This window comes from Myotis myotis, unplaced genomic scaffold, assembly GCF_014108235.1.
Source record: "Myotis myotis isolate mMyoMyo1 unplaced genomic scaffold, mMyoMyo1.p scaffold_m19_p_19, whole genome shotgun sequence".
NCBI classification, from domain to species: Eukaryota; Metazoa; Chordata; class Mammalia; order Chiroptera; family Vespertilionidae; genus Myotis; species Myotis myotis.
The window spans coordinates 13,206,863-13,219,394 of record NW_023416323.1 but is presented as its reverse complement, the minus strand read 5'-3'; the positions used below and the strand labels follow the sequence as shown (position 1 = coordinate 13,219,394).

Here is a 12,532-nt window from a genome sequence, read left to right as displayed (position 1 = left end):
CAACACTTAGAATTCTGGGGTGTAGTGGTAAACCATTGTGATTTTCTTTTGTGTTTTCCTAATAATTAATGATGCTGTCTCTTCATATGCTTGTGGGACATTAGACAATCCTCTTTTTGTGATGTGCCTGTTAAAGTCTTTTGCCCATTTTTAAAAAATGGGTGTTTATCTTTTTCTTACTGGTTTGTAGGATTAATTAATTTATTCTAGATCGAAGTGCTCTGTCAGATATATGCATTGAGAATATCTTTTCCCAGTCTGTGGCTTGTGTTTTCACTCTTTTAATAGTCTTTTGATGAACAGACATTTTAAATACTGACAAAGTATTTTGTGGCTACTGTTTTTCATGTCCTATGTAAGAAATATGTGTCTGTCTCCAGGTCATGAAGACAGTCTCCTGTATCCTCTAGAACAGTGGTTCTCAACCTTCCTAATGCCGCGACCCTTTAATACAGTTCCTCATGTTGTGGTGACCCCCAATGTCATTGTTACAAATTGAACATAATTAAAGCATAGTGATTAATCACAAAAACAATATGTAATTATATATGTGTTTTCCAATGGTCTTAGGTGACCCCCGTGAAAGGGTCGTTCGACCCCAAAGGGGTCGCGACCCACAGGTTGAGAACCGCTGCTCTAGAAGCTTTGTAGCTTTAGCTTTCACATTTAGATGTGTGATCCTATTGAGTTAACTTTTGTGTACAGTGTGAGCTTCGAGGCACCGCTTACTTTTTCCAAATGGGTAATCACTTGCTGCAGCATCATTTATTTAAATCGTCGTTGTGTCCTCACTGAGTTGGTGCCTTTAACATAAACCAGATGACAGTGTATGTGTTCCCTTTGTGGACTCTTTCGGTTACCTTGGTCTACTTGTCTATCCTTATACCAGTCTATTTTTTTCTCAAGTATTGTAGCATATATTATAGTGAGTCTTGGATCTGGTATATTAAGTTCTCCAACTTTGCCCTTCCTTCTTAAAGGTTGTTTTGGCTACTATAAGTCTCTTGCATCTCTATATACATTGTAGAACAGGTTTGTCAACTTGTTCAAAAACTCTGCTGGAATTTTGATAGCAACTGCATCGATTCTGTAAATCAGTTTGGAGAATATGGATATCTTAACAGTAATGGGAGCCTCTCCCTAACCCAGACATAATGCCATTACTTGGTACATAAATGGATGGCTGGGACTGGGTAGTAGGTATCTAATAATTTATCTATTGGATTTAATGTAATTTTAAGATAACTTGACATGTATTTTTTAAATCTATGTTACATTAAACAGGTTATTATCAGCAGTTTCTACTATGCCTTTAAATAGAATGTTGACTTTTAAAACTGAAGCTTCAACTATTTCTAAGTTTGGGTTAAGGCCAGCATGTCAAACTCAAAGGCTAACACGGGCCAAATAAAGGAGGCATGCGGCCTGCAGGCTGTGACTCTGACATGCTTGGGTTAAGGAATGGCTCAGAGTCTATCTTGGAAATCCATTTTGTTCATTTATGTATTACACTTAAGAATGTCTAAAGACATAATGAAGTAACTCATTAATTCAGCATTAATTAAAATTTAGGGTCCTTTTCACATATTTATGTATTGTTAGTGTCATTTGAAGTATTTAGTATATTATCTTTTAAAGTGTTTCAAATAAAAGTTCTCTGATTTAAATTATAGATTCATCTCTGATTTTAAAACCTGGCTACTTTCTTTCAGAGACAAAAGGATTTGTCCTGATCGACACCATATTAATCCAGAAATAGACAATCCAAGAAAATTATCCAACCAGGCAATACCATTGTTTGGATACATTAAAGTAAGTTCTGTTGAAGATTGTTTTGTTGAATGATTAATGGTCATTTTAATGAACATATTTTTTTTAAGCAGCAGAATCTTAGTAGAATATAATTGTGATTTCCAGTGGTCAGTATTAATTTACCACCATTAATCTAATAATAGGCACCCACCCTTAGAAGGCTCCCAGGTTATTTAGAAAACCAAGGTCAAATTGAGAAAGTGGATAAACCCCTTCAACAATTTCAGAAAGAGCGTTTTTTGCAGGGGAGGGATTATTAAAAATAATGCATTGACCACATGAGTCTTTTCAGAGCATACATGGTTATTGCTTTGAGGAAAATTCTGAGATGCAGATAGAATTGCTGAGTTTTCTTTTGAATCCTTTTTATTACTTTTTGAGCTTGATTTCCTTTTCACCTTCCCTTTCCCTTAAAGCAGCGGTTCTCAACCTGTGGGTCGTGCCCCCTTTGGCGGTCGAACGACCCTTTCACAGGGGTCGCCTATGACCATCCTGCATATCAGATATTTACATTACGATTCATAACAGTAGCAACATTACAGTTATGAATTAGCAACGAAAATAATTTTATGGTTGGGTCACAACATGAGGAACTGTATTTAAAGGGCCAGAAGGTTGAGAACCACTGTCTTAGAGTATATCTGTTGTGCTGTACTCATTTTCGGTGGTTGCTGTAACAAACCATAAACTGGGTGACTCACAACAGATTTATTGTCCTGGTTGAGTGTCATCCTGTGCACCGAAAGGTCATAGGTTCAGTTCCTGGTCAGAGCGCATACCCAGGTTTCAGGATCGATCCTCATGTTTCTCTCTCACATGGATGTTTTCTCAACTACTTGAGTAAATACCAAAGAGTGTGATTGTATAGTCAGACTTTTTGTTTTGTAAAAAACTGCCATGCTGTTTTCTGAAGGGCCTGTGCCATTTTGCATTCCCACCAGCAGTAAATGAGTTTTACCAGCATTTGATGTTGTCAGTGTTTTTTGGCTCTTAGCCTTTCTAATAGGGTATTTTTTCCATTGAATTTTAGAGAGTGAAAGAGAGGGAGGGAGGTGGAGAGAGAAATATCAATGTGAGACTCATTGATTGGTAGCTTTCCACACACGCCCCAACCAGGGCCAGGGATCGAACCTGCAAAACAAGGTTTGTGCCCTTGACTGGGAATCGAACCCAAGACCCTTCAGTGCGTGGGCTGACGATCTGTCTACTGAGCCATACCGGCCAGGGTGGTCAGGGTGGTAGTGGTATCTTGTTTTAATTCATATTCCCCTGATGACATATAATTTTGTTTTGTTTTGTCTTTTTTTAATCCTCACCCGAGGATATTTTTCCATTGATTTTTAAAGAGTGGAGGGGGAGAGACAGAGAGATACATCAGTGTGAGAAAGACACATTGATTGGTTGCATCTGGGGCCGGGGATCGAGCCTGCAACTGAAGTATGTGCCTTTGACTGGTATTGAACCTGCGACCCTTCAGTCTGCAGGCTGACGCTTTGTCCACTGAGCCAAATCGGCAGGGCCCTGATGGCATGATTTTGAACATCTTTTCATATGCTTATTTGTCGCTTGTATATATTTTTTGGTGGGTGGTGGGATATTAGTTCAGGTGTTTTGCCCTATTTTTTGTTGTTAATCCTCACTCCAGGATATTTTTTCCATTGATTTTTAGGGAGAGTGGAAGGGAAGAGAGAGAGAGAAACATTGATGTGACACATCGATTGGTTGCCTCCTGCACATGTCCTGGGGCTGGGAATCAAGCCTATGAGCCTTCAGTGCACAGACCAGTGCTCTAACTATTGAGCAACACTGGCTGGGCTGCCCATTTTTTAATCTGGTTGTATGTTGTTTTAAATCTTTATTGTTGAGAATATTACAGATGTTTCCTTTTTTCCTCTCATTGCCCCCCACTACCCTGTTCCCGCCCCACCCCAGGCCTTCACCACTCTACTGTCTGTGTCTATAGGTAATGCATATATGCATATAAGATCTTTGGTTAATGTCTCCTTGCTCCCCAACCCCCTTCCCTCTGAGATTCGTGAATCTGTTCCATGGCTCTTATTCTATTTTATTCATCAGTTTACTTTGCTCATTAGGTTTCTTGTTTGTTTGATTTTTAAATTTAGTTATTGATAGATATGTATTTATTGCCATTTTATTATTCATCTTTTTTCTCTTCCTCCCCTTCTTCCTCTTCCACCTCCTCCTCCCTCCCCCTTCTTCCCTTCCCCTCCTCCTCCTGCTCCTTCTCTCCCCTCTCCCCCCTCTCCCTTCTCTCCCTTAGTCCCCTCCCCCTCAACATTTCATGTAATAGTGTTTTGGTGGTGATGAACTCCTTTAGCTTTTTCTTGTCTGTGAAGCTCTTCATCTGATCTTTCATTCTGAATGATAGCTTTGCTGGGTAGAGTAATCTTGGTTGTAGGTCCTTGCTGTTCATCACTTTGAATATTTCTTGCCACTCCCTTCTGGCCTGCAAAGTATCTGTTGAGAAATCAGCTGACAGTCGGATGGGCACTCCCTTGTAGGTAACTGGCTGCTTTTCTCTTGATGCTTTTAAGATTCTCTCTTTGTCTTTAACCCTTGGCATTTTAATTATGATATGTCTTGGTGTGGGCCTCTTTGGGATCCTCTTATTTGGGGTTCTCTGTGCTTCCTGGACTTGTAAGTCTATTTCGTTCACCAGGTAGGGAAGTTTTCTGTCATTATTTCTTCAAATAGTTTTCCAATATCTCGTGCTCTCTCTTCTCCTTCTGGCACCCCCATAATGTGAATGTTGGTACACTTGAAGTTGTCCCAGAAGCTCCTTACACTATCTTCATATTTTTGGATTCTTTTTTCTTTTTGCTCTTCTGAGTGGGTATTTTTTGCTCCTTTATATTCCAAGTTGTTGATTTGATTCTTGGAATCATGTATTCTCCTGTTGAATCCCTGTAAATTATTCTTTATTTCAGTTAGTATATGCTTAATATCTTACTGGTTGTTTTTCATGTCTTTGACATTCTCACTAAGATGCTTGAAAGTCTTACTAAGTCCCTTGGAGCTCTCATTAATTCCCTTGAAACTCTCATTAAGACCCTTGAATAACCTTATAACCATTGTTTTGAATTCTGTATCCAGTAGTTTGCTTGCTTTCATTTCTCTTATTTGTGACATGTTTCTTTGTCACAGGAGGCGCAGACCATTTTACGGTGTTCATATTTCCACAAAAATATAGGTACAAGAATAAACAGTTTCTTTGTCCACATTTTGGCTGCTTCCCTGTGGTTGTTTCTCTATATTAGGTAGAGCTGCTATGTCTCCTGGAATTGGTAGAGTGGCCTTGTGTAGTAGGTGGTCTATAGGGTCCATTAGCTCAGCCTCCCCAGTCACCTGATCTAGGCACTCCAGATGTGCCCCTTTGTGGGCTGTGTGCACGGTCTTTTCTTTTTTTTCCGCCGGGGTGGGGGTGGGGGTGAGGGAGGCGAAGGGGAGGGGCCAGGGAAAGCTGCTCTCGCTGCAGCTCTGGCGCATGGGGTGCGCAGGGACACTCCGACCCAGGAGGAGGGAGGGGGAAGGAGGTGGGAAGGGGCTGCACAGCCTTATTGTAGTTGAGCTTTGATTGCTGTTGGTGTCACTGGAGGAATTGACCTCCAGGCCAATTGGCTGTGAGGACCAGCTGCATCCACAATGGGAGAGCTGTTGTGCAGGAGACACCCCTGTGGAGCAGGACTCGTTTCAGTGGGGCTTTGGTGCTCACTGAGTCTGCCCCTTGAGTGTGTTGTGTTGCAATCTGGTATGGTCTGAAGCTGTCAACTGGTGGCCCTGACTCTGGGGCTTCCCAGGAGGTGCAAAGTCAGCCACTGCCTGGGGTCACCTGGCAGGAACTACAAAGAGATCTGCAGATGGCTGCTACTTGTATTGGGCTAGGAAGTGCCCAGGCAAAGCCTAGCTGTGAAGCAAGGCAGGCTGGTGCTAGTGCCAGGTCTTGGGCCTTTTATTGATAGGTTTGATGCCAGCTGTTGCTGCTTCCAGAGATTTTAACAAAGTCTGAAGCCTAAGCTAGGACAGGCCATTCATATGGAAAAGCTACTGCAAACAGGTTGGGTGGTGCTGCAAATTGGATGGGGTAGGGTCTCAGGGAATCACCAGGATGGAATGAATAATATGGGCTATGCTGATAGAAACTCAGATATGACTGCCAGTCAGCTCTGCGATGGGGGAGGTCCCAGCACAGTGACAATGATCCCTGTGAGCACCTCTGTCTGGGAGAAAGCCGACTCCAAGTTCCTGCCCCGATGCCAGACAGTCCATTTCCTCCCCAGATATCCTTGGATTATCCCAAAGCTGCCATCTAGCGCTGGGGCTCAGAGAAGCAGGACCATGTAAGTTTGTGTGCCGGCTCTTTAAGAGGAACTTCTGGGACTCCAGTAGCATCCCTGTCACTCAGCCACAATCCCCACTGGTTTTTACAGCCTGAAGTTATAGGGGCTTCTCTTCCCAGTTCTGGAACCCTGGGCTGGAGGTCTGGTATGGGGTTGGGACCCCTTACTTCTCACAGGAGGCCTTGACAATATCTCTCCCAATTAAAAAAAAGGCACACATGAGTGTGGACCAGCCTTTTCTGCACCTCCAACTCCTGCTACCAATCTCAGTGTATTTTCTTCTTTACTTCTCTAGTTGTAGGACTTTCATTCAGCCAGATTTCGGGCGGTTCTGAATGATGGTTGTTCTGTATTTTAGTTGTAATTTTGATGTGGTTGAGGGAGGCAGTGTGTACCAGCATTTACCTATGTTGCCATCTTGGTTCTCTGATTGTATGTTTTCTTATTGTTTAGTTTTAAGTATTTGTATATTTTGGATACCAGCCCTCTATCAGATATGTATTTTGCAAAAAATTTCTTCAAGTCTGTGGCTTGTCTTTTCATTCCCCTTAGAGTATTTTTTTGCAGAGCAGAAGTTCTTAATTTTAATGAAGCCCAACATTCCAATTTTTTCTTTCATGGATTGTGCTTTTGGTGTTGCATACAGACTCATTGCTAAATCCAAGGTCACCTAGATTTTCTCCCTGTCTTCTTCCTTATCTGCTTTTATATGGGGGTCCATGGGGATACTTGGTCAGTTTTAATTGCAAATTGTTTCCCTGACTTTTTGGTTTGCTGTCTCATTGATCTGTCTTTATGTGGAGATTTAGGGATGATAAAAAAATATAACACTTGACTACTGCCATCTTCCCAGAACCCTTCTAACCAAGCCTCTCTTTTTTCAACCACCTGAGGATATGTATTTTTAGAGAGAGAAAAAGAGAGAGAGAAACATTGATATGAGAGATAAACATTGGTGTGAGAAACATTGGTCGGTTGCCCTCTGCAAGCACGCTGACCGGGGACTATGGAAGAGAGAGAGAGAAAGAGGAAGGGATAGGGAGAGAGAGAGATAGAAACATCAATGATGAGAGAGAATCATCAATTGGCTGCTTCCCGCACACCTGGGGATCGAGCCCGCAACCTGGGCATGTGCTCTGACCAGGAATCGAACCATGACCTCCTGATTCATAGATCAACACTCATCCACTGAGCCACGCTGGCTGGGCTAGTTTGTTCAGTTTTGATAAACATATATAATCATGTAACCAATACCACATCATGATATTAAAACTTCCATTACCCCAGTGAGGTCTCTCCTTTCCCCCTTGACTGCCGGGAGCCGGTCCATCCTTGCTGTTTCAAGGGACCTGGCATATATGGCATACTGTTCTTAATATGTTTGCTCACCTTCTTGGCACTATGTGTTTTAACCAAGGTCACCTCTCTGAGAAAGGTTGTTTCCCCAGGTAGGGATTTTCCCCTGAAGTTAGGGAGGGAATAAAACCCCTTAACTAAGTGCCAGGCAGGTAATTAATCACTTTAACTATGAACAATCATGCTTAAGCTACATAATCTTTACTCCCTGGAATGGAGATAAGAAACGCCCTAACCTCTGGAATAGAGATTGATAGGATTGGAATCAACTGGTATAAATACAGATGTAACAAGATAACAGGGAACAGAACCTAGACACAGAACCTAGACACAGAATCTACACAGAACCTAGAGACAGAAGAACTTCGCTGGAGAGAACATGGCAAAAGATCCTGGACAGAAACTGGAGACAGAACCTAGAGACAGAACCTAGCGAGAGAACATGGCAAAAGATCCTGGACAGAAACAGGCCAGAGAACCTAGAGACAGAACCTAGCGAGAGAACATGGCAAAAGATCCTGGACAGAAACTGGCCACAGAACCTAGAGACAGAACCTAGCGAGAGAACCTGGCTGAAGAACCTAGAGACAGAACCTGGCTACAGAACCTGGATAGAACATGGCAAGAGAACCTGACTAGAACCTGGTGACTGAACCTGGCTGGAGAACCTGGACAGAACCTGGCTGGAGAACCTAGCAAGGGAACATGGCTACAGAACCTGGCTGGAGAACCTACAGAACCTGGCAATAGAACCAGGCAAGAGAACCCAACCATGCTGATCAACTGAACGCTGCCTCTGTGTCATTCCTTCTTCGCCGACTCCGTCCACACCTTTGGGGACCCCTGGACCTGCTGGGGTTGGACCCCAGCACTTGACGTCACTCAGTCCTTTCCCCACTCCCCCAACCCCTGGTAACCCCTGATCTGTAACTATCAGTTTGTCTTTACTAGAATTTCATATTAATGGACTCATACAGTATGTAGGCTTTTGTGTCTCATTTCTATCAGCTTAATTCTTTTGAGATTCATCTATGTTGCTCTATTTTATTGCTGAGTAGGATTCCATTTATATGGGTTTATCATGGTTTGTTCACAAGTTGATGGGCATTTGGGTGGTTTGTGTTTCTGGTTGCCATGAACCATTTGTGTTTCAAGTCTTTTATACATTTTCATTTCTCTTGAGTAAGACCTTGGAGTGAAATTGCTGGGTCATATGATAAGTGGATATTTATAAGAAGCTGCATTCTCACCAGCACTGCATATGAGAATTCCGGTTGGTACAATCTCATCAGTACTTGGTATTCTCAGTCTTTAATTTTTGCCACTCTGTTGCATTTGCACTGATACCTTATTTTGTATTTCCCTGGTGATAAAGAAGCTTGGACATCTTTTCACTGCTTATTGACTATTTGTATCTCTTCTTTTATGAACTCTGTTCAGAATTTATGTCCACTTTTAAAATTTAGGGTTTTCTTTTTGTTGAGTTAAGAATTCTTTATATATTCTGGATATCCTTTGTCAGATATATTGCAAATATTTTCTCCCACTTGAAAATCAAAACTTGGTTGAAGCATTGTCCTGTACACCAGAAGGTTGAAGGTTCGATTCTGTGTCAGGGCACATACCTAGGTTGTAGGTTTGATCCCTGGCCAGGGTGGGTATGGGAGGCAACCCATTGATGTTTCTTTCTCTCTCTCTCTCTCTCTCTCTCTCTCTCTCTCTCTCTCTCTCTCTCTCTCTCTCTCCCCCCCCCCCTTTCTGTGTGTGTGTGTGTGTGTGTGTGTGTGTGTGTGTCAAATCAATAAAATCATGTCCTAGCCCAGCCTGCATGGCTCAGTGGTTGAGCATCAACCTATGAACCAGGAGGTCACAGTTCAATTCCTCTTCAGGACATATGCCCAGGTTGCAGGCTCAATCGCCAGTGTGGGGCGAGCAGGAGACAACCAATCAGTGATTCTCTCTCATCATTGATGTTTCTATATCTCTCTCTTCCTCTTCCTTCCACTCTAAAATCAATAAGATTATATTTTAAAAAATCATATCCTTGGTTGAGAATTTTTTAAAAACTTTATTTTCTAGTTGTTTTAGAAATACAGTTGAGCTCTAGCTTGTTTGACTCAGTGGATAGAGTGTCAGCCTGTGGACTGAAGGGTCCCAGGTTTGATTCCCGTCAAGGGCACATGCCTGGGTTGCAAGCTCAGTCCCCAGTAGGGGGCGTGCAGGAGGCAGCTGATCAATGATTCTCTCTCATCATTGATGTTTCTATCTCTCTCTCCCTCTCCCTTCTTCTCTGAAATCAATAAAAATGTATTTAAAAAGAAAGTATTACAGATGTCTCCCTTAAAAAAAACACACAATTGATTTTTTACCCTTACCTTGTATCCTGTGACCATAACAAACTGAGTTAGTTGTGTGCATAGGTACTGGGGAGAGTGGAATCAAAACAGGTCGAGAAGGGACCCTCCCGGGGTGCCCAGACTGGGGGGGCGGGGGCAGTCCTGGCATGTGGGACTTTCAGTGCTGAAAACAGGATAGTATGAGATAGATCAGGACAAGTTGATAACCCTACCCTGTCTGCAGGCCTCATGCTCTCCTTCTGTTGAGAGCGTCCAGTTCACAAGCTGCTTTTTGCTGCCTCCTTTCTGCCAGCCTGTGTCTTTGGATGTGCTAGTGACCTACGGCGGGGACTGCTGCAGCTGAGGCCAGCACGGCCTGGACTTTGTTTACCCCGTGTGTGCTGAGGCCCCTCTCCTTGACATAAAGCCTTCTTATTTGGGAAGTATGGGAGGAAGAAACTCTCCTCTTTATTCCTATCACTCTAAAACAATTTATTGTTTATTTTTTCTTTGTACATCTTTGTACAAAGTATATTTTTTCTTTGTACATCTTTTAAAAAATTTTTGTTATTGGTGTATGTATTGTGCCCTGCCCATTTCTCGTAACATTGTAGTGAGCTTTTCTCATCCTCCGTACTGCCTCATGTTCACTGACTGCTGTCACCAAGTGGGCTGCTGAATGGAATGCCAGGCTGATGGGGCCTCTAAACCATAGGGGAGAAGACTCCCTGGGAAAGGATCGTTGCCAAGCAGGAAGGGATACTGAACTCCTGCCTGAGGTGGGGCAGGCTTGAGTAAGCACTAAGGGTTTACTGAGGCAGCTTTCTGCACGGGGGTGCTGGAGAATGGCTGGCTTGGGAACTGTGACTGACATGTTACCGGTCCTCTTTCTGCTGACATTCTAGTGGGGGTGGTCCACAGTGGACAGGTGAGTAAGAAAGATGTGCTGTGAAGAGGATGAAATGTAGGTATGCTGCTGTAAGGGTGCCAGGGGACAAGGGGCCCTTTGAAAATTATAGGCAGGGAGGGACTCTCTGAAGAGAGTCAACTGCATTAAGGGTCAGATAAGAAGGATCCAGCCATGGGGAAGACCTGGGGAAGAATATTCCAGGCAGAGGAACCAGCATGTACAAAGCCCCCGAGGTAGGAGGTAATGTGGATTGTCTGTGGACAGCACGACTCACTGGCAGTGAGAGTGGGAGAGGGGCAGGCAGTGAGGTTGGAGGGGCCGTAGAGGGGACCCCAGGCTGTCAGCTTGGTGAGGTCCGACACGCTTTTCAGTCACAAGGGGTGACCTCGCCCCTACCTTGCCTGCCCGCCTCTGAGTCAGCACTACCCTTTCCACCATTCCACCAAGTCACCAGTTCTCACTCCTGGGCAGCCAGGGCTCCTGCCTCAATGCACACTGTGTGCTCCTCTGTCTGGAATGCCTTCTCCACGCTCTTGCTGCTGCATACGCACGCCAGCACTCCCCTCACACACCAGTGACCCTGCATACACTTGCCTGTGAAGAGTTGTCTTCCTCAGCGCGCTCTGGCTGTGGCATATCTGTCCATCTGAGAGTTGCTGAGGGTCCCTGCCGCACGTGGCTTCATCTGTTTGCCCAGTGCCTCACGCACAGTAGGCGCTTACTAAAATACCGCTTGTTACAGGAGCAAAGATCAGAAAGGGCTCAAGAGAAAGGGGTGCTATTTTAAGAAGAGTTTTATAAAGTGCAGTTAAAAAGTAAATAAAGGGACACTTATGACTAATAATGCAATTTTAAAATAATGAGATTTACAAAAAAAAAATCCGGTAGATTTAAAGTGAAGCTAATTATTTGAGGGTAATGTTTTTGTTGTGTTTTGTTTGCTTGTTGGCTAGTTTTCCAGTGTATTCTTTTATTTCTGTTCATGTGCTTTGGGTTCTCAGGTCAGGTGCTGATCTTTGCAGACAGGGTCCTGGGTTTAGCTTAATTTTATTTCCTGGCTGTGTTTATGTTTCAGATAATACCCTTTTACATTTTGAATGCAACAAATTACTTTGGTCGTATAGTTGATAAACATGTGGATCTTTATGCAACTCTTAATGCTGAAATGAAGCAGTATTTTGAGGATTCCAGTAATAAAACAACCATTGAAAAGGTGGAGAAATTTGGATTATACGGATTAGCAGAGAAAACACTTTTTCACAGGTAGAATGTCTGTTATTTCATCTTGAAAAGGTATGAAGCATGAGGTAACTTTAACTGCTCTTGAACCCCCATTTTCATTTCTGTCCGTTCGGCCCACTGTTCACGTGCTAGGCCTGCTGACTCCCAGGATGGTGGTGGCAGGGTCATGGCCTCCAGACCCTGGGCACAGTTCTACACCTGGGACTCATCTGGCCCCAGGCTCTTGAGCACAGAGCCTGGATGACTGTAGCGTTTATATACCGACAGTTATGGAGCCATCATTGTGTGCCAAGTACACGTACATCTTTAACGCAGTTTTCACAAAGGATGTGGCATTATTCCCATTTTACAGATCAGCATACTGAGCCTTGGCGAGGCTGTGTAATTCGTGTGAGGTCAGCTCAGTAAGTGGCACAGTGTTCCAACCCGGGCAGTCTGACTCACATCCCTGTTGGCACCCACATCCTTCGAATGCCACACCCTACTCCACTTGGTGATAACCTAGATTGAGAAACTTA

The 12,532-nt window shown here is 43.4% G+C and overlaps 1 protein-coding gene across 1 annotated transcript in view; it reads left to right on the top strand.

Moving 5' to 3' along the window:
- The window catches only part of TDRD12 (tudor domain containing 12), a 91,838-nt gene that overhangs the window by 65,591 nt on the left and 13,715 nt on the right, over positions 1–12,532 (top strand). The window contains exons 23-24 of the mRNA XM_036346898.1: positions 1,713–1,812; positions 11,848–12,035. Of these exons, the coding sequence (XP_036202791.1) occupies positions 1,713–1,812; positions 11,848–12,035 (288 nt within the window). The remainder of the gene's footprint in view (positions 1–1,712; positions 1,813–11,847; positions 12,036–12,532) is intronic.